The sequence below is a fragment of the Pseudopipra pipra genome, chromosome 7, assembly GCF_036250125.1.
Source record: "Pseudopipra pipra isolate bDixPip1 chromosome 7, bDixPip1.hap1, whole genome shotgun sequence".
NCBI lineage: Eukaryota > Metazoa > Chordata > Aves > Passeriformes > Pipridae > Pseudopipra > Pseudopipra pipra.
The window spans coordinates 28807655-28830042 of record NC_087555.1 but is presented as its reverse complement, the minus strand read 5'-3'; the positions used below and the strand labels follow the sequence as shown (position 1 = coordinate 28830042).

Below are 22388 nucleotides of genomic sequence, written 5' to 3'. Positions count from 1 at the left end.
AGTGCTTGCTGCAATGTACTTTGCTTTCATAAGGAACCAGTGGGGGTCTGAAAAGGAAACTTATTTATTTATAGTTGCAAAACATGGTTTGAAAGAAATAGATTTGATTTCACGTGCAGATTTTGGGTTTGCTTTACTTCATATTTAAAGCAAGCAATGGATTCCCACATCCTAATCTCACCACATGAAGCAGTAAGAAACAAAAACCAGGCCACTGTAACCAATGATGGTGTGCTGGCAGGGAGAGATCCGAGTCCACTGCTTAGTTAGAAGCTGGAGGCCTTCATCTTGTACTAGGCTAATTGGTTGGGATTCTTAATAAAGAGTTCACAAAGTGGCTTAAAACCTTGGGTTTTAATGCAAGGGAAGGAGGGGGGAAGGACTGAAGGGTGTGAAAAGCTGTTTTTCAAAGACAAACTGATAAAACCACTCCCCGGGCAATTAAAAACCTGCACAGCTGAATAGCTGACTTTGGAAAGCACCAACTGCATAATTTACAGGGTTCATTTTTAAAGGGAGTGAAAATATCTGAGGATAGGAAAGGAATTTCACAGACATTTCAACAACACGTCAAAACTACGGTGCATTTTATAATTTCAAGATTTATTTTTGCCCTCCCTTCCACTGGGAAGAAGCAAGCAAAGGTCTATTAGGCTGCATTTTCTCTGCTTTCCCTCCTTATCAAGGTAGGAAAAACCATGATGGCTCCAATATCCTACTAAGGATATTGACATTTTTTCTAACCTTAAGTCCTGCAATCAGCTTATGTAGCCTATGAAGAGGCCTGGGAAGAGCACAGGTTTAACATGAATTTAAGCTCACATACAAGGAAAAACATTGCAGGAAAAAGATTTTAATACTTTAATCCTTTAAAAAGCAAATGGACACTCACACTAACAGTGCAGCCAAAGCACCTTTTTCTCCTCTGTTACCTCTGGCATCAGTACTGGACCACAAACTTCGCTCTGGCTGATGGGGTATGAGAAGGGGGCAAAGCAACCCCAAGCAAACAGGGGTGATTGACTACAACTACCAATTAGCATCAGAGACTACTCAGATCTGTGCTTGCTGAAGGCACACAGGGAGGCTACAGCTTGTAGTGGTGCCAGGACATTATTCTGCATCAGGCTGCAAGAACAGGTACGTTTTAAAGTGTCGGCAATGTCACTTGTGTTAACAAAACATAATGAAAGTAACGCCTGTGCATGAAAATCAGACACTTTTAGAATCCATTCCTGAATTGACTTCCAATTCTGGACTTTAATCACCATTCAGTAGCATTTGAATTGACTTATCAGTGACTTGGTTGGGTAGAGAAAAATGCTAAGAAAAATGTAGAAAGGCAAGTGTGTGGGGTTTTTATCCCTTTGACACAACAGAGTCAGAAAGACTACAACACTCACTAATTTGGCAAATATTTTGGACAGAATTATTTTAAAAATTGCATTTGACTCAGCAAACAGTTTGATGGGGAAACTGAAAACACAAACAGGGTGCTTTTCTTGTGCTCAAGTGACTCGGGAGCATTTAAAGTCCCAGTGAGTCCCCATGTCACTAAAGCATTTAACAACACTTGACTGGCAGCATAACCCATATTTAGAGACATTCAGAACCCAGCTGTCATCTTGGGCATCTAAATAAATTGATCAGCTGTAGGCACAGTTATTCGAGAAGCACATACTGACATGGAGCCCTTACTGTCATTGCTAATAGAAGCCTATCATAAGCTGCATGAGTGCCTTTAGCTATGTTATGGTACAGAAATAGCTCTAGTTGGTGCAAAAAATCCTCTGTTAAAGGCTTGGAAATAGGCCTGCTAATGTAGCTCTGCTATCTCATGTTACCAAATATGATCAATCCAAGCAGAAACTCCAAATCCTTAGGGAGAGAGGGACGTTTCTTTGTTCTCTTGTATAGTGCAGGAGAACTCCGTTTTCATTTCACCATAATGAAAAAACACTTCAGATGCCTGCAAAACTCCAGTCTGGATAAATCCAGGATAACACTAAGCTCACCACCAGAAATTATGAAATTTCAGCAAAATGCTTAAGTAAGGAGCACAACACTGCACACCCCTCACAGATGGCTGGGGAGGGAGAGCTCCTTCAGAGCCTGACTGTCTGGGTCGCTTTTTACCTATGCTAAATATTCAGATTTATTGAACATCCTCTTAAGGGCTTTACAAAGGAGTTCCAGAAGGTTAAAAATCCTGCTTCGTGTCCCTACTGACCTGCAAAACGAAAGCAGGATGAACTCATCCTGCCCACCCACGCTCACCCACGTTATCTCAGCGCCGGCAGTAACGACCTGAAGCAGCCCAGCTTCTGTTTAATGGTTGCGATACATTATTGCACAAAATGTATGAGGCCTCTGATCTCAAGAGGTGAAAGTTGCATGCTGCAGACCTTCCTGATGTGTTCAAATCACACGCAGCTGCTCTCGTGAACTTAGTTATGCCAGGCAGAAACACAAAATGCTGCGATGCCTTTGATTGGGTCAGTAAGTGCAACTGATTGTAAATAATTATAGCGTGGTCCTCGGGGATGATCATTAGTAGCCACAGGCATGGAGACCCAATTGGCCACATTCATCACAGTGTCTAATTGTGCAGTTCACAGGTATTTTACCTGGTTCTGTTTGGTTCAGCTGTATCTTCAGCACTTGAGGGGCACGGTGCGGATAAAAAGCTGCCAATTTCCTGCACGCCTTTTCATACTACACTCTATTAATGCACTGGCCACCTGAATATGCAATTAAAGCCTCACTGAAATAATTCTCCTCTAATGAAATAGCTTCTCATGAAGATTGAGTGTATGTGTGCTGGTTTGGGCTGGGATAGAGTTCATTTTCTTCACAGTATCTGGTACAGAGCTATGATTTGGACTTATTCTGGAAACGGTGCTGGTAATTCAGGGATGTTTTAGCTATTGCTGAATAGCACTTAGAGAGTCCAGGCCTCTTCTGCTCCTCACCCCACCCCACCAGTGAGGAGGCAGGGGGTGCACAAGGAGTTGGAGGGGACACAGCCAGAACAGCTGACCCCAGCTGACCACAGGGATATCCCAGACCATATGGTGTTGTGCTCAGCACACAGAGCTGGGGGAAGAAAAAGGAAGGGGTGGACATTTGGAGTGATGGAATTTCTCTTCCCAAGTCCCCATTATGTGTGATGGAGCTCTGCTTTCCTGGGAATGGTCAAAAACCTGCCAGTCAATGCAAAGTCGTGAACAAATTCTTTGCTTTGTTTTGCCTGTGCATGGCTTTTACTTATTCTTTATCTCAACCCATGAGTTTTGTCGCCTTTATTTTTCCAATTCTCTCTCCCATCCCACCACAAGGGAGCGAGTAAGTGGCTGTGTGGGGCTGAGTTGCAGCTGGGGCTAAACCCCAACAGTCTGCTAGAAAAACTCCCAGTCACATGTATGCTGCATGGTGACACAGGGTTTTAAGTACGTGCTAATTCCAGGCAAGTATAGAAATCCCCTTGCTTATTCTTAGTTACATAGAAGTATATCCTATGTTATGGGCTATTTTGCACATCTGTTTCCACATTTTTTTTATTAATACATAATTTTTAGAAAAAACTCTCTCATCCTGAGCCACCAAGGTTAAAACAAGTAAGATGTTTGCTGGTCTGCTTCTTTTACTGGAGTAATTTATCTCCTAATATTCATAAGGTGACTCCATTAACACATTTACGAAGTGCTAAGAGAAGAGCTTTTAATCATGGAGATAACTGTTTATGATAGTTGTCTGTCATTAATTAGTTTGCAAGCCTTGCACACTCTGCTGAGGATGCCCAGAGAGGATTCTTACAAACACAGATCTTTTACACGTGATCAAGCTGGATTCTGCACATAGGCAATACGATTACCACCTGAATGTAAATAAAATGCCCCAAACATTCAAGCTACATTTAAAATTGAGTTGTTCTGGCAAGGAATATTCTTTATCCCAATTCTGAGAAGCTGGAAAATGTTATCAGAAGACTGCAAAAGCCCAATTTAGGCATTTGATTTACTTTTAAAACAGCATTTGCCAAAGTACTGCTGTACCTTGGTACAGAATGCCACCTAGTACAAAACATACCTAGCTGGAAGTGCCCCTCCTTCAAAATAGGTCATGTAATATCATTATTCCTAAAACTGTATTATTTGTGTTCTATAAAATATTAAAAAAACCCTAAAAACCAAACAGAACCCTGTTAAGGTTTATAACTAAGTTGAACTTACTAGAAAATCTGATTGTAATTGTATACATTAACCTATTTTTCATCTGGCTTCCTAAAGGAATAAGGTTTGCAGGGCCAACTGTCTATTTCTTCCCCTTCTTCCTCCTCCCAAATACATGACTGGATTCCTTTGCCCATTTACAAACTCAAAAAAAGGCAAAGCTTTTAAATACTACTAAATTTCTGTAAACATACAGAGATTCAGGGCTAGAGAGAGGGGACACACCCCATACCACTGTGCAGAGAGAGGGAAAGGAGAGACATTTAGGAATTACATGTCTGTTTGGCAGCAGTTGTTCAGCCAAACCAGCAAGCGTACAGCTCCTGAGGAGCAGCAATCCATGCTGTCACTTGCACACTGGGGTGCATGGAAATCTAGGGAAGGAAGGATTTGGGTAATGAAGGATAACTCCTGAGCAAACCAGGCTCCATCAGTTCTGCTACTTGTGTTTTGTTTTTCAGACCATGCATTAATCTCCGGTCCCACTTTCATTAGTACAAATAATCCAGTGAACACAGCGACAAAATAGCAGTCACCTGCTTCAGAGGATCAAATTCTCAGACATTTCATTGGGCAAAGGAAACTCATTATGGTATGTTTTTCAAATGAGTCTTATGAGCAGACCTTCAAAAAGGTATTTTGGAGCTAACTCCCGCTGGCTTAAAGGGAAACAGGATTTCAGCCTCTGTGCCAAGACCCTCAGCTGTGAGCACACAGGCTGCCTCCAGAGTTCTAACCTTTAAATCCATGCCCCTGGAAATGAACATCTCACCCAAGTGCCACTGCCAGCACAGCAGTAAGGGGAGGCAGAAGCTGTGTATTACCCAGCATAGCATATTCGACCTGAACTGTCCATCGCAGACACAGTCAATTGGTAGAACCAGCTATGTAGCTGAAACAAGTTACATCCACAGTGAACAAAGAGGTTAATGAACTCTTCCACCCAACACCATACAGGACAATGTGGTTGGAACAGCTTTCTGAAAGCAACCCACTGCATTTTATTGGTCAAGCTAAAACTTCAAGCAATGAAAAAGATCAGCCCAGTGCATTCTCACCAGAATAGTAAGTAGTATCACCACCAAATCTGCATCAGTTTTAAAAAGGCCTGGGGACTTTCTGAACTTAGACCTAGTTTTCTGGCATTGCCAGAAAAACTGCGGCAGAGGAGTGAAAATGCTCAAAACAACACAGCAGCAGCCAAGAACAAGAACTCAGGAGCTCATGGTTCTCGAGTTGTTCAATCAACCAGAGTTGTGCTTTGAAAGCAAACAATACTGAAGAGAAGCTGAAAATGGGAAATCATGCTGTAAAGTGATGAGTCCTCTAACTATTTAAGCATCATTACATTCTTTAATTATGTTTTGACTCAGCCTACAAAGTGTCCCTCTCCCAGCAGCACATCCCCATCCTAAATGTGAAGTCAGCAACTTCACAAACATTTCATGCCTTTTGTATTTAACAATCATCACAACAAGAAAAGCCTGGACTCTGAGTTCAAGGTTCTGTGAAACTTCCAAGGAAAATCATCACTGATTTTGTCAGCAAGCATTTGGCTCAGAGTACAGAAGAGAAAACAAACTCACATGGTGCATGGAACATCACTAGCACAGATGAATGGTCTTTTATAAACTTGTCGAAGTCCTCATCAGTCAGGTGATAAACTACATTTTCTTCATCTGCCCAGGGAGTCTCTGGAGGCTGTGGCTGAGGTGCCTGTGGGCTACAAGACAAACAGACAGAGCTTAAAAGTAGCTTTCTGGTGCTAAGCAGTCATTTTGGCAGGTCAGACTGTAAGGAACCACTTTGTGCAGATGTTCACACATGTGTGACACACCAACCCTACTGAACAGCTTCTCTAATTGTACCACCCAGAAATCACAAGCACTGAAATGCAGATAAAACTGAAGGAGGAATAAAAAAAACCCAAAAGAAGCTCATGAGGACAGATCAGCAATGGAAGGGGATGGAGACAGGAGATAACCAGACTGCTTAGTTATTACATTATAGAAATCAGATGCATTTTCTATCACTCTTTCACTCTTCTCAGCAGGATGCTCCCTTTCTCACAGCATTCGTACTTTGTAGTTCACAGAAGTCATTGCAAACGAAAGAAAAGAGTAGTGAGCAGAAACAGCCAATTTAACCCGTCACCTTGGATACTGACAGCATGATTAGGGCCGAGAGAGAAGGAAGGAGGTGCAGTGCTGGGACCATGAGCCAGCTACACACACCATTTCCCCAGGAATACATGGTTTTACCCTGAACAGCTCTTGTGGCCCAGAGAAGCATCTCTCTGTCCTCCCTCTCAGTGGGCTTGTAGGCCTAACTCAGCAAACCTACTCAATTGCACACTTAACATAAAGGTGTTATGTTCTACCAACTTCAGTATGATTGCACATGAGTTTAACTGTCTTTGATGGATCAGAGCCACAGAGACTACTCAAAGACACAGTGGCAAGTCTGGAAACTGAACCTAAGCTCCTCTGGACCAGTTCAGTGCTCACCATCCCACTGAACAATTGGGTTTGGCTTTTATTAATGTACAAGAAAAAGATAATTTGGCAGCTGTGAACTAAACTATGCTAATTGACATTTTATTTAATAAAGCAATGTTCACAGAAAGGATACCCAAACACACCAACAATGGGTGCTAGACTTTGAAGCTATTTTATTGTTGCAGTTGCAGTAATGAGTTCCAAATACCCCTCAAATTCCCCAAATTCTCTGGCAAAGTACAGGTCTGGATTTGACCCCACCTCTGGTGAAAACAGATTTACTATTTTTGATTAAAATGTATTATTGTGTTATCTGCCTGGAACAAGGAATGGCAAACAGATGATAACTCGTTTATCCTGCCCTGCTCATTTCTAGGCAGAAAGTCTAGTTTGATAAAAAAAGCAGTGGAGAGATACACAGATTCAGACAGCAAATTCTGTTGACGTAAGCAATGGGTATGATCCAAGGATATTAAGCAATCCATGCAAAACTGTGATGCACACTTAAACTGCTGCTTATATGATAAATATAGTGAGAAGCAAACATCAAAGCAAAGACTGAAGCTGCACCTGACCAAGCAGGGGAGAGAGACAAAGAGGCGGGTCCCCGTCCGCAGGAGTTTGCTCTCTAAAAGCTTAGCAGATAATCAGTTTGCTTGTTGCCAAGCCTGTAAGAGACCAATAATCTCCAGGTATCCTGGGAGAGTGAAGGCTTTCCAGAAAACATCACGACACGACCGCAGATTTGGGAGCTGGGTTGAGTAGGCAGAGCATGATGAACATGGACACAGTGTCTACAAAGCACTGGGAGAATGTGGTTAGCACGACCTGGCATGACCTATTTCAGTCAGCACTTAGAAAAGCAGGGCACGGGATGTTTATTCAAATGGCCCAATTTAAAATGCTACGCATGCTAATAAGCCTACAGTGGAGTGGGTAAGAAACACCTCAAGGCCTGGAGGAAGCAACAAGCAAAATCTAAAATGTTATTTAAAACTGACACAAGGCACATCCAACACCTGATCAGGATGACAGAAGTCCGGAAGAGTTATCAAAAGCTAATTCAATTAAAAGCACAGAACAAGTTCTTGATTTAACAGAGTAGCTGATGCTAAAGAAGGACCTGAGAGGAATCTATAAAAACAGCAAGACAAACTAAGCAGCTCTTGAAGGCAGTAAGAAGTTGTCTCTCTTACCTACCATTCGGCTGATACAGCTGTGTATCAGATTTAACAAAAAGAATAGCGGTATGTACAAGATAGCACCTCTACTGTTACTGTGTGTCAGATTAAGGCTGTATGATGGTTTGTCTCTAGCATCTCATGAAAACATCTGAAACTACGTAACAGTAGCCAGTGCCTATTAGAAAGAAGAGAGAGGTTAAGTGTCTGTAAGACTGATGCATTAGCACACTTCAGCACAAGAAAGAAGCACCTTCAATAAGTAGATTAAAAAAAAAAAAAAAAGGAGTTGGAGCCCTCCAAACTATCAGTTCTTGTCCTGAGAGGGAAAAGCATGGACAACATCCTTTCAATAATTTAAATAATTCTAACCTTCACTAGGTCATATCATGTCCTCCCCCCAAAATCAGGACTTTCAGGACTTTGCCAGTAACATTTAGAGAGAAAAAAACCAAGAAGGGGGAGAAGGAAAAGAGCTGCTTTTCTGCAGTGTACCTAGTATCCACAATAAATAGGCCATTTCATATGGCTCAATGTCTGCTGGATTTGCTTTGGAGAATCCATGATGACAGCACATGCGTGCAGAGTATAAAAATGCACTGGCTGTCCTTGCCATGGCCCTGCCTTGCCCCTGCTCCAGAGCAATATCTTGCATCAGTGTGACCTCCTTATATGATTTTAATATTACACTATTCTGAAACACAGCCTATACACCCTGTAGCTCTCTAACTACAGTCCTTGGCTTTCCTAAATCCCTTGCCATACCATTTGACTACTTGTACTGCAGCTTCCTCAGAGTAATATAATATTATGTATGTAGCAGATTTACCCCATATATGGTTTTAACTGCAGCATCAATTACTGGCAAAACGTAAGTACACATAATTTCTCAATGCAGTTTCCTTAAAAGTTGTACTTATTATACAAAACAGAGGCACAAGGCTACTGCTCAGATCATCGTTTGGGAAACTAATAAGCATGCACTAAGTGAGGACAAACAGCTGTCTTTAGCTCTGGACTGCTGAAATATCAGCCAAAGCCCACAGTGGCTTGTTAGCAGAGATTATCATTGGAAAGAGCTTGCAGCTGTTCTGCTTTGCCTCCAGTAGCTGTGTTCACTTGCTGTCACAGCACTGATATAAAGGCGCTGCACATTACCGGGATTATCTGGATATTATGCGGGCAGACAGGGGAAAAAAACACCCCAAACATCTAATGTTTCACATATGGTAGCCAAGAGATAACCACATCCTTGTAGAACTGAGAAGCATAACAAAGTGCAGGTGATGAAGGCATATCCTTGCTCCCAGGGCTGATCATCTCCTTAGTGTTGCTGGAGTTGCCATCTTGTTCTTTCACATCTGAAGATTTAATCGACTACATGAGGCTTAAAGACTTTGGCTAAATTCCTCCTCTTTGATCGTCTGGGCAGTACACATGCCTCCTGATGCAAACAGAAATGTTGCTGTCACTTCATTTGTGGGTTCCAAATCCTGAAGCACTCAGTCTACTGCTGCTGAAGACCCTGGGCTACCTGCTAACCATATGGACATCCCCATCATAGTCCCACTGGTAAAGTAAGATACATTTATTCTGAGCCAATTTTGCTAAGCTGTATTATTACAATAGTTTGCAACAGTCTGTTCCTTCCCATGTGTTTGTTTCCTTTTATTAGCTTCATTTCAGTATTGTTTCTGTGATTGCAGCAAACAAGGGAGGGTTACAAAGATGACATCATGCCCAGGGCTCACTGCTAACGGGATTTCTCCAACATCAGGCTATCTTAGCTCTCTCAGCTGCTCTCTCAGCTTCACTGACAATGTGGTGATCAGCACCAGTTAAAGAGCAGCTGTACACACACTTGCACACTCTTCCTGTGTCTCTGTCTCTCAGTTGCTAGTCCCACAGGCTCAGTCAACCCCCCAAATGTTTATGACTGCAAATAGCGATCTTTAGGTAGAACGAGATGCTTTCAATACTTCGCCCCATGACAGGAAACAAAGATGTAAAAATGACTACCTGTCTGAGGTGTCTTGATTCAGTTTGTCTCTGCAAGACACTTTAAAGGCTTCAGCTAAAGGCTGAGGAACCAACAAGAGCTGCGCACTTGGTATATACATTTTTAATAAAACAACAGAAGTCAAACGCTTTGTGAGGTATTAAGTTCAGGCACCCAAGATCACTGGCATTTTTAACGAAGCTGAGATCTGTGCATCTGCATTTATTTTGGTCCACCGTCAGTCTCCCGTTATAGACAAAATGCAATTGTGAAATGAAAGGCATGCATGCTAAAAACCAAACATTAGGCAATCTCTCTGTATGAGTTTAGCTGATCTCAGTGGGGTAGTTTTGTTTGCTCTTCTGAGCGGAGGGAACGAGGGAGAGATGTCTGTTCCTAAACCATTACATTCTGTAAATAATGAAGAGTACATAAAAGGTGGAGTGTATGAAGTTAAATGCCTTACTTTTTCAGCCACTCTGCTATATCTGCTGCAGTAGCACCAAAGTTCTCGAAGTTGAACAGGAACTTTCCTTTCCTGTTAAAGCAACAAAACAAGGTTCAGTCCTTGCCCTGGAAGATAAAAACATGCAATTATAGAAGAGTGTATGATCTCTAAAGTAGTAGCAAAACATAACTGACTCAAAATAGCAGATTGTAGGATATCCCCGGACATTGAATTCTTCCTTTATCCTTTCAAATTCGGCAGAGTAAACATTCATTCCCGCAAGAACCTGGAAAAACAGAGCATAATCTTACTGATTCTTACAATACAGCAGGAATATCACAACATTTGTTTGAAGGTTTAAGTAAAAACAAATAAGATCTGGACGGATTCTGATTTCATTCATACAGCTGTCAAGCAAGAGGATCTCTGTAAAAGGCACTGAAGCTTTTCTGATTTTGTGCAAGGGGAACAGAACAATACTTGAGTCTAATCCAGAGGAAACACACACCAGTCAGCATGTCACCTTCTCCTTGCTCTGGAAGCATCTCTGTTTCTTTTTATTCACCCACTAAGAGAAACACCTAAAGGGATTCTCTCAATTGCACTATTTGTACTCTTCTTTGTGCATTTCGCTTTTAAGCTACAAGTGTAATCACTTTTTTTTTTTCTTTTCTTCCTCTGCAAGCAGGAAAAAACACTTCTTAGTTCACATCCAAACATTAGCTAGGAGACAAGAAGTTCCACCCTCAGCTCTCTAGTTTCCACTGCAGCAATGAATTTACAGTCTCAGCTTATGTCCAGAAGCTCTAACCAACCAAGCACTGGCATTATCCCAGCTCAAAAATGCACTTACTGAATGGCAAGGGGAAATCAGCATTACTTTGATGTGAAAATAAAGTATGCCCTATTTCCATGAGCTCAGGAAATATCACATGGCATTTATATGCTTTAAATATGTTAACTTACGTGACTGGTAGGCTATAATGAAAGTTAAGAATTAACCTCGTCCTACAGATATCAAAAGAGAGGCACAGAAGCATAGTAGCTTTTCAGATTAGCATGTGAAACAAAACCCCTCTCTTACCCTTTCCTTACCTCTACCCCAACCCATCCTCCACCTCAACAGCCCTTCATCCTGAGCTTCAGGTTCAGGGCTCCTGTGACTTATATCGTGTCCTGTGACTTACTCTGTGCCCTTTCTAAATGTCTTCCAAATATTTTTTACTTGAAAATTGGAAGATGGGACTGATTCTGAGCTTTTGTGGGTGTGCAATTCACACAGAGGTTGTTCTACTGTCAAACCTACAACCAGAGAGTTGCTGAGATACCACTTCCTGATTAACTTAGTTTAATGGCATTGATGGCTTAAATCATTTTAGCAGCAGGGTCTTAATCCAAACCCCTCCTCCTTCCCTCTCCAAAACCAGGATTTTCTCCTTCCAGCTGAAATGCCACATCAGAATTTAATACCATGTTCCCGACTGCAGCAAACTGCACAGACCAACCAAATGTGCTCAGAGCCAGCATGAAATAAATCTTAAAGCAGAAAATCCTCATTTGAAGGTCAGCCTTTTTTAAGAATGTGCTGGAAAGTCACAAAAAGATACTTCGTTTTCTCTTCCCTATCCTGAGAAAGGATAAAGTTAACAGAGCAAAGTACAGTAATAGGGTTTATACTTGCTGGTCAAGTCTCTCACTTTGAATTTTCCTTGTAGTTCCCAGAACCAGACTGATTTAATTCATATGAGATTATCTAGACCCAATTCTCCCTTTTCCTTGTCCTCTATGCCACCGCCTAAGGGCAGGTAAATGCAATAGGATCAAGATACAGTGGTTGTTTTATAAAGCAAGAACAAGGTTTCTTAACTAATTCCCTAATAAACACCAGTCTACCAGATTTCACATTTGCTGTGAACTTTCAGAGGATTTCCAAGGTCTTAAATAGGCATTCCCAGCCATTTCATATACTCTGCTACAATTTCACTGTGTCCATCCAATGGTGATTGATATAAGTCAATAACTTGGATTCATTCTGGTGTTCATACACTTTATGAAGCATAATTAGCAAAAAAACTATTGCAGTGGGATTCATTTTTAATGACAAAAGTAACAGCTATAGCTGGCCTATAATCACAGAATTATGCAATATCAGGCTGTCAGAAACCACCAAAACACACCTACTACCCAAAGCCAGGGTCCTCCTGCCAGATGTTCAGCTCATCTGCTTTTAGCAAATGACTGAATGACCCCAGCTTCAATTTGAGACCATTACCACTTGTAATAGCCACTGCAGAAATGAAGATCAGATTATTCCTTTCACCTCTGCAGTGACATTTGACATATTTCAACACCTACCTGCTCTCCACCAAGCTACCTATAACCTAAACCAGCTCTGAACCTTTCCTAGCTCCCTCCCCATGTCTTCACAGCTTCTGACCATTCCTGCTTGACTGTGACCCTCTACTTTGCTTCACAGTTTTCTTCATGGGATTGCTCCAAAAAAAAAAAAAAAAAAAGACAAGCACCAAAGGAGGAAAGCTCTTAAGCATATTCTCAAGCTGGTCTTTACTGAGCAGAACTGGCACACTCATGAAGTCCATGGGCATTAAGAAGATGCTGAAGTGCTCTGCTGACCACCAGTTTCTCCCTGCTCTGGGGCCACAGTGCATCAGTCACAGTCACTCACCAGAGCCCACCCAACCCTCTAACCACAGGAACACCACACACCAATGACGAAATAAGCCCACTTCTTCTGATTTGGCACCCTTTTTCCTTCTGCACTGAGTGCAACGGAATTGCAAGATCTAACCAGAATATAAACTGAAAATACCTCTGTGCCTTCCTCTCAGTAACAGTCCTGGGACAAGAAACAACTAGTCCCAAGGGAAAACAGCGAGAGGTACAGTTCACCTTTTCATTTTTACAACCTCTTAGATAGGCAATACTGCGCTTAATTTTCCTGCTATATAACAGCCATAATCGCTTTTGAGCCTGGCACATCCTGACAACTAATGACAGGTCAGATTAAAAGGCCAAACCTTCAGCTCATCCAAACTAATCATAAACTTTCTAGCAAAGTCTGATCTGGAAGTCAACATCAGTCTAAGGTACTCCATAAATAATTTATGATGGGTACAGCACAGTTAACTTTAGAAATGGCAAGTTGTGTACACGTCCCACTCAGGAAGCTAATTAGGTCAAATTTTGATACACAGACTGATTTTTGTGAAAGACGCAGGTGGCAGTGCCATAACTGGACTTTTCTCTGAACTAATCCTGCACCACAGCACTCCACTGCAAAAAGTTGTGTCCCAGCCCTGTCCTCCACCATGCAGGATTAGCCTGGATCTACAGAAACTATTTCCAATGAGGAAGGAAATACTCAAACTAGAATAGATCTAGAGTTTTAATTCTCTGGTCTGAATTTAATAAAATGAGCTGCACACGGACAAGGAAGGGACAACTGTAGGAGAACACAGCGCTCTGCACCATGCCTAGCACTGGCACTGTCCCTGTAGGTGATCTTTACACTGCTAATTGTTGTTCACTCAACACCTCACGATGTACCCCCACGCAAGGCAGAAGTGCCTCCCCAAGGACTGCAGCACACATTCCACTAGAGGAGATGGCATTAGAGGGCTGCCTGGATAGACAGAAACACTCTTGAAAATATCTTCAAGGGTTGTACTGTGTCCTAAATAAACCTGAATAACTCCCACTCATTTCAGTCCTAAGCAAACAAGGATTTAGAGAAAACACTTCGGAAAAACAACTAGTTTGGAGAATGTCGGGAAGTCTGACAGCACTAGGCTGTCATGAGCAGGAATGGCCAGGGCTGCTCTAGCAATGAACTGCAGTGCTTCATCTTTTTCTCCAAAGGAAACCTGTACACTCAACAGTGAATGATCCAACAAGTAGGATCAGACCAAATCCTGCTAAAGCCATGAAACAACGATCCTGTTTCTTTGTCCTTCATGTATTATTGGCATCATACAAATTATACGTTAAGCACAAAAAACCTCAACTAGGGAAGTGCCTTTGAGTTGTTTAGAGAGATCAATACGTCTCACTAGTACAAAGGGGCAACTAAATTATTGTGACTGCTGTTGATGGACTTCATTACAGTCAAAACTGACTTTCATATCAACCTGGTATCAGTGCTAACTTTGACAGAGCTATAGTTAAACTGTAAGACTCTATTAATGCTTAGTGGCAAGGAGGGTAACCAGTAGCTTGTGCAGACAATCCCCTTCTCCTAACACTAATTCTCCACTAAAAAAATGGATTAATAATTGCTATAAGGGCATCCATCCCTGACCTTGCTATGAAACATCATATGAAACCCATTATGGCAAATATTTCTTTAACAAAATGAGCCCAAAAGGCCTACAAACTCACAAATTAGAGGCTAAACATAAATCTATATAGTGTCAGAGCCTGTTTCTCCACGGCAAAAGTGACACTGGATCTAAAGCGCGAGTTAACACTTCATTTTCCAAAGTTTTAAAAGAATAAAAACCAAGAGAGAGAATCCTCAAGGGATCTGGAACAGAGTCATTAATTTTTGTTTTGTTTTCACTTGCCTAAAAGTTCTTGAATTTGATAAATATCTGTGTGTTTAAATACCAAAAAAAAAAAGTGTTAAAAGGATTTTTGAAATTTCATATAAATCTTCTCACTTACATATTTACCCTTCAGTTCTGTGGCTGCCTGCTGATAAGATGGCATCATTCTCTTACAAACACCACACCCTGATAAAAAAGAAATTGCTTAAGTAAGTAACATGCCAGCAACTCTATTCAGCCTGTTACACAGTATCCATGTTCCAAAGCATATGAAATAGTATTTTGTATTTAAAAAATTTAAATCAAAATTCTTTATCTGCTTCACTAAAACATTATTAGATTATTAGTTTCTAAGGATGTTACTTCTTCTTACAAGCCTTTATTTTTGCACATTTTTCATGCTTTTCATTTTCATATTCATTTCTCATCCCAGTTTGAAAAGAGTAACAACATCTTACATTCATGAGGCTCTGAGCTGAGCCCAGAAGAGAACATAAGATGAAACACACATATCAAAAGTCAACAGAAGATGTCATAATTGTGAACTCAAACAAAAAGCTTCATGCATTTCTGGTGTTTTAAGGGACAGGGGGAGGTACCAGGATTCATCCCAGCTTAACAAGGCTTTGAAATTAATTTGAGATGCATTTCCTAAACACATTACACAGGCATCAAATGTTAAACAGTGCTCTGTTAATTGAGAAGACATAACTCAAAAGCAACAGCCCTTGTAAGAAACAATAATGAGCTGTGGAAAAGACAAACTGGGTGTGAGGAAGACCACCAATGTATAGCTGGAGTGTGCTGAGAGCTGCTTGATGACGCTGTGCAGTGCTAAGCAGATTAGCAGTAAATCACCTTGTAAGCAGCAGTTTTCACTCCTGCCAAGTAAAATCCTTGCATGCAGATGGGAAAGGACAGGAGTGCAGACAGCATGAAAGAAAGGAAGTTGGAGCCAAGCCCTCCAGATGCTTATTGTGGAAACTCTTGGGTCCACCATAGGACAGCAGTCAACTGTCTTGTTCTGGTGAAGATTACAAGAGTTTTGAAAGTATCTTCCAGAAAGGAGGAACAGATTTTGCAACCACCAGTTTAGAATCACATCAGCATGCCTGAAAGAACATTCTTTAACAAGAGGAAAGAGAGTTCTTGTTTCTGTGGTCTTTCCACCTTTGGTCTCTCTGCTCAAACTGACAGTGAGGTTGTTAAATTAGTGCTGGTCAAAATGACAATTTGTTGGTGGGCACAGACCACTCATTTAAGGCCCACTGAGGTTTTGCAGCTTCATTCAAACCACTGGACAGACATCAAAATATGTGAGTTGTTAACATCATCTTCTGGATCCCCTACTTCTCTCCTCAGCAGCCTCAGACCCTAAACTCACAAAGTAGATTTCCCTACCTTCCCCTCTTCATCCTCTTTCTGCTCCCTGAAATGCCTTCTGGAGCATACGCACATACCAGTCTCCTCTATCCAGCCATCATTCCTATCATCCTTCTGTTCCCAGCTCTGCTGCTGCCTCGAACTTGTTGCCCCCAAATCCACTTCAGTACACCCTCTCCTGTCCACCTATTTCTGGGTTATATTGTTCAGGATACTGCCAAGCCACATATATATACCACTCAACAGGTATAAAAAGGGTAACCTCAAGAAACTCATTTTCTTCTTTCTTCTTGTGTTTTGTCTCAAAAGGAAGAGCTTAATTAAATACACATTAGTTTTTCCACTACTTAACACCTTAAGTTTTAAAGTCCTTGTTTTAATGATGTTATAAACAGCTCCTTGTTGTCACCAAATCCAGAGTTTCCTGCAGGAGTCTTCTTTGATAGAGTTAACTACAAATAAATCTGAATGCCTATAAGTATACCTAATTTTTCATCTTTAGTGCTGTCTGACTTTGTAATATAGGTCTGAAAGTACAGTGAATGGTCTCCAAATGGCAGGTAATATCTTCTGAGGAAAGCATGCCTTTGCTCTGAGTCGTTTTGCCCAGACCAGGCATTCCTGAAATATTAAAGAAACTACATTTAAGTCTGCAGTCACTTTCATCTCCCTCTGCACCAGTATGTAATGAAAGGGCCCGTTTCCTATGAATCTGCCACAATTAATCTAAAGCCCCTGCTTCCAACAAAGCAGAGAAATAAGGCAGCTGTCTTCTCCATAGCTTCCCAGACAAAGCCTCTGATGTCGTCTCGTGCCAAAGACCTCCCCGAGCCACCCCTTACAAGTAAAGAAAAGCAGAATTTCTTTTAGTGACCAGTCTTGATTTGCTGCTCCCAGTTATGAAAGGTAACACCTGTATGTAAGCAATAACTTCAGCTACCTGAAGCCCTCATTTTAATGCAACTGCTGGATGTATTCTGTCTCCAGCAAAAGGAGTAAGAAAAAAAAAAGTGGACAAAAACCAAGCCAGAAGGTCTTGTGTGTTAAATAAAAGATGAGAGAGTTACAAACTGAGAAATCAGAGGGGAGGAAAAAAACCTTACAAGTAGACTTCCTTCAGAGCAGTTTAGAAAGCAGCAGAAGTATTACAGCACTGAAAACTAGCAGGTGTTTTGCCACTTCAAAAGAAGAGAAACCGGAAGGAGGAGGGTTTCTCGGGGAATGGTTCAAAGAGAACGAAGGGTTAGATAAGGCACATTTCAGGAACAGACTCAGTTGTGGAAAACAATTATTTCTGATACAGGTAAACTGTGAAAACATCTGCAGCTGAACTCTCCCCAGAGGGGTGATTTACAGCAAAGCAGGCGTGTCGTCTCCTGCTGATGCCAAGGCAGCAGCAGCAACTGGGAACAACCACACACTAAACCAGGACACACAGAACCCCGCCACTGCAGAGTCTGAGGGCACAGAGCTACAAGTGATTGAATTAAAAGAAAAACCATTCTCTTAGTGATGAATCAAAGTAAGTCTGGGGCAATCCTGGCCATCTTGGCAGTACTCAGATGAGACAAAAAAGGCAGACTGGCATTTCAGGCAGTAATTAAAGAGAAAACACACCGAGAAACACCAGATAATGCTGCCATGGGACACAGTTTTAAACAGAATCAGACGGTGAATTGCTTATAGTACCTAACAACAACTTCCCTATTAGGGCAGTGCTGTGAGGCTTTTCTAGCTTAGGTCACACATTTACTCCCTTCTCATGGCTCCCCTACTTTCCAGCTGAGCAACAACTCCAGTGCAACACTGTCTTTCCTTTAGGAGCTGGAAAGCCTGTCACATAGCAGTCACCAGGGAACACAAAAAGGCAGTTGTAAATCAACAAAATTAAGGAACAAGCAGCCAATGAAATAACAAGATAGCAGCAATACAAGGTCAAGGTCACAAAAGAAATGAGTGACTCCAACATGCTCTTCTCTTTTCTTCCTGAAACCCCACTTGTATTTCAGTTACTGCTGCCAAGGTAGGTAGGAACACACAGGGTGCCTCCTGGATGGAATAGGACAGTCCTGCTCCCAACCACTGCACTGTTCCCTCTGCCTGCAGCATACAGTGTTTCTGTTTTGTACAACACAAATCTAGAAAGGACAATGGGCAACAAAATTACAGAAAGCAACTGCTTAAAAGAACATTGAGTAAGAGTCATCATCACAGGAGAAAGAGACAAGACTAGAGGCAATGGAAAACCAGGGAAAAAGCTGAGGACAAACAGGCAGAACAACACAAGGAGCTGAATGACAAAGATAGCACAAGATGATATTAGTGAAGCACAGGTGAAGCTTCTAGGCAGACTTCTAGACATCTCTCAGTGGAGAAGGGAGAGAGAGGTGACAGGACATGCTGCATTACTTACATGGGGCATAGAACATCATCAGAAGGGGTTTATCTTCCTTCTTCAGAAGCCTTCTCAATTCCTAGTGAATGAACCAAAGAAAATAAAAACCAGACCCACACCAAATGACACCTCTTATTATTTATATTACAACTTCAAAAGATTAATATATGTATTCTTAGAACACAGGCTCATTTATCTGAGGGAAAAGGGATCATCTTTCCTAACAGACAAGACTCAATTTTTTTTTTCCCTTACTCAATTTTTACTTGAAAGAAGATTACAAAATGTATTATAGATTCAAATATCTGCTGAATATCCCAGACCAGTGGAAGTTGTATGTTTTAGTTCGCTCTCACTGCAGAATCTCTGACTGGAAACTCTTTCTTCGCTGACACATCCAAAAATCCATACTGTAATTCAAAAAGTCAGACTCAATAATAACAAAACAAGTTCAGTTTTCACACTATGAAACCTTGCCAAAGCTATGAGATGCCATGACAAAAAGATTTTTCAGCACCAGCATGATAGAGAAACTAGATGAAGTTTTCAAATTGAATGCAACCCTTGGAAGCCTTGTAATAGAGTACAGAGGGTGAACATTAAAAATTAATCTTCCTACAAAAACTGAATGTCAAAATAACCATTTCTAATATTAAAAATGAAAGCTAGGAAATTGAAAAAGCCCTTTACAAAATACCAGCTAGAGTCCAATCAATTAAAGTTTAAAAAATCCATAGACTAGAAAAGTAATACAAAAGACCAAGCTGATTATATTAGAAAGAATATAATGGGTAACTCTCTGGTGGCACTGGCTTTTTAAGGTAGTTTCATCATATTCGCTGCTTTCCCACTTAACATTAAGAGAGGACAGTTACTGTATAAAGTTAAATCCCTCAAGATCTGGATCTTATTTTGCTTCCTGCTCCACGCTTCCTGACCTCAGGCACAGGAGGGAACCCGAGGTTTAACGACAACCTGCAGTTTTAAGAGCAGCGTTTTACCTCCTGCTTGCACTCTGCAGTGACTGCATCTTGCAAGCTGCTACACTTCCCTGAGACAAACAGGGCTCTTCCACCACACCATTCACAAGCTCTGGTACTTGCTGTGTGGCTGGCAGACTGATATCATGACCACATGCAGGGGAGAGGAAGGAGGGAAGCAGAGGACTTTACAGATACCACAACCCACAAACTTTGTCAAATCACTTAAAACAGTTTGAGAGCTTTAAACCTCCCTTCCAAAGAAAGGAAATAATGGTGTTTCACTATGAGTTAATACAAACACACACACTCCCTTCATCCCATATATTTATAAAACAACGGAGTATCCAGCTAATGTACCTTTTCACTGTCAACATGCACAATATCTTTGGCTTCAGGATCTTCCTCCCATAGTGGAGCACCTTCTGGATCCTTGAGAAAGGCCACCATAGACTGCAATAAATAGGGAAAAAAGCTTTTAAAGAAAAACTATTGGAAACCATGAGACATCCAATCTCAAATCCACGCTGTCATGCAAACCCCATCCAATCAGTGCCTTTGCTTTTCTGCTCATATTCTCATCTGCTCTAATGCAGATTAGCACAAATCTCCAATTGGTTGCAGAACCAAATGATACGTGGGTGCGTACCTTCCTCATAACTGATATTCCAACTTATCAGTTCCCACTTCCACTATAAAAATGAGGAAAACAGCGTGGCAGTGGACCAAAACACAGAGAGTAGCTTCAAGCATCCTTCAGAGAGCTCTTTCAATGGTACTGGATCTTCCACAGCTACTCCCTGGGTTAGCAGGAAAGATTTCTCTTTATGCAGAGGTCAGGTTCCCATGCCCTTCACCATATCCAAGTAACCTTTGAATCCAACAGGAGTAGCTGGAGGGCACACTGATACTTGCTGTGAGCAAAAGTAATGAACTCCATACTTACAGATCAAACTGCTTATTTGGTCAAAGGAAGAATAATCCACCAATAGTTTCCTCTGTGACCCATCTACCTTGAAAGTGTACTCAATGGATTTTTTTAAGTAGGAGAGTAAGAAGCAAATGTGACAGGAGAATTAGGAAGTACCAGACTCTATGATTTTGCAGCTCCGACATCCAACAAGCTGAGTACATTTGCACATGTACTTTGTGATTGCTTTACTTGACTGACATGCAACCAACAATCACAGACCACAGATACCCTCTTTATCATACAGAAATAAGCTCTGATGGCTCTGATTTCAGCCTGAGCCTGAAGGAAACTCCAGTCCTAAGTCAATGAGATGCTCTCCATGGATTCTGGCAGTCACACTGCCCCCCATTTTCAGCTGTACATGGAAGCACAGGGTTATCACTGTTATCTTCTGGTGTCTCTGCTCTAGGAAACAATACCGGGTTTTCCATGTTCATTCACCACTCATATTGACCCCATTTCTTCCTCTATGGCATTGATTCTAGGTGTGTATCCACTCCCAGACAGGATCTCTGCCACACCAGTAACGTAGTGAGGTCTCTGAGGAGCTTCCTTCAGTGTAAGAGTGAGTGGACGATGCTGCCACAGCACTAAGGAAGCTCACACAGAGCTGGAGCAAAGAAAAGCTTCATTAAAGCTTTTTCAGCCCATGTGATAATTTGCCAAAACAGCCCATGACTGAAAAGCAGAGCTGAGCACATACTAATGCACACCAAAAATATCCGCCTAAAAGCCTAAGTGTGGTATTCCGCCTTCCTAAGAGCAGGTGAACAGCACTCCTGGTGACACATGCCACTTGCTGGAACAGTCTCAGAGACACTTTTGCTGCCTCTCTGCCTTTGGTGGGGCTGTTCTGGTACAACAGCCCACCAGCTTATCAACAGGGAGGGGAGTTCAGCTCATTTTCCTGCATCTCGGTACTGCAAGGCTCGTGAGGATTCGGAGCTTACGGCAGGATCCACTTATTGCATTTTTATTTCTGTCTACTTGCACAGTTAATATTGAAGAGATTCGTCTTATCAAAAGAGGCAGCATACATCAGTCACCAGACAGCATGCAAAGCACTTAATATACACAGTTAGAAGACCTAAGGGGCGAGGTAGTAGTGTTAGGGCCACAAACACTTCAAGAAGAAATTTGTTTTAAAATGGCATTAGCAGAGAGAAGAGCTAGCTGGGGGGGGGGGGGGAAATATAAAATCAAGTAATTTACAATGAAGTTACAGTGTAAAAACTCTAAACCTAGAGGCATTAACATCCCAAATGATGTCCTAGGAAGACTAATAATATGTGGGGAAAGGAAAGAAGAGGACAAAACAGCAGCAACCTTTAGGACAGCTGCATCAAGTTCTGCTCACTCTCCCTCTGCACAGACCTCAACTACACACTGGAAGGGAGGAGAGGGGGGTCAACATTTTAAACAGTTAATGAGTGTAATTGACTCTGCTAGTTTCAAGAATTCCTGTATGCCAAGCTCAGTCATGTAGAAACAGATGCGGTTAGAGGATGGGGGATTAAAGAGATTTAATTCATCCAGCCTTTCCCTCTCAGCCAAGACAGAAAAAATTAGATGTGTAATGTCTTCTGGCAGGAGCAGGCAGTGCATTGCCTTGCCCTCATTTCTCCATGTGGCGAAGAGAACTTCCCATATTGCTTTAAATAGGGAATAACAACACCCAAACAAACCACAGCACTTTCTAATCACAGAAAAGCACTGCTCCCCAGGCTGCTGGGT

General features: G+C 41.6%; 1 protein-coding gene across 2 annotated transcripts in view; it reads right to left on the bottom strand.

Moving 5' to 3' along the window:
• The window catches only part of PDIA5 (protein disulfide isomerase family A member 5), a 100015-nt gene that overhangs the window by 44597 nt on the left and 33030 nt on the right, over positions 1 to 22388 (bottom strand). For both annotated transcript variants that reach the window (XR_010432009.1, XM_064661410.1), the window contains exons 6-11: positions 20042 to 20134; positions 18720 to 18780; positions 15042 to 15109; positions 10553 to 10644; positions 10377 to 10448; positions 5819 to 5955 (exon numbers count right to left, since the gene is read on the bottom strand). Coding sequence is in view for 1 of the 2 variants with exons in the window: in XM_064661410.1 (XP_064517480.1) it covers positions 5819 to 5955; positions 10377 to 10448; positions 10553 to 10644; positions 15042 to 15109; positions 18720 to 18780; positions 20042 to 20134 (523 nt within the window). In the remaining variant the exon portion in view is untranslated. The remainder of the gene's footprint in view (positions 1 to 5818; positions 5956 to 10376; positions 10449 to 10552; positions 10645 to 15041; positions 15110 to 18719; positions 18781 to 20041; positions 20135 to 22388) is intronic.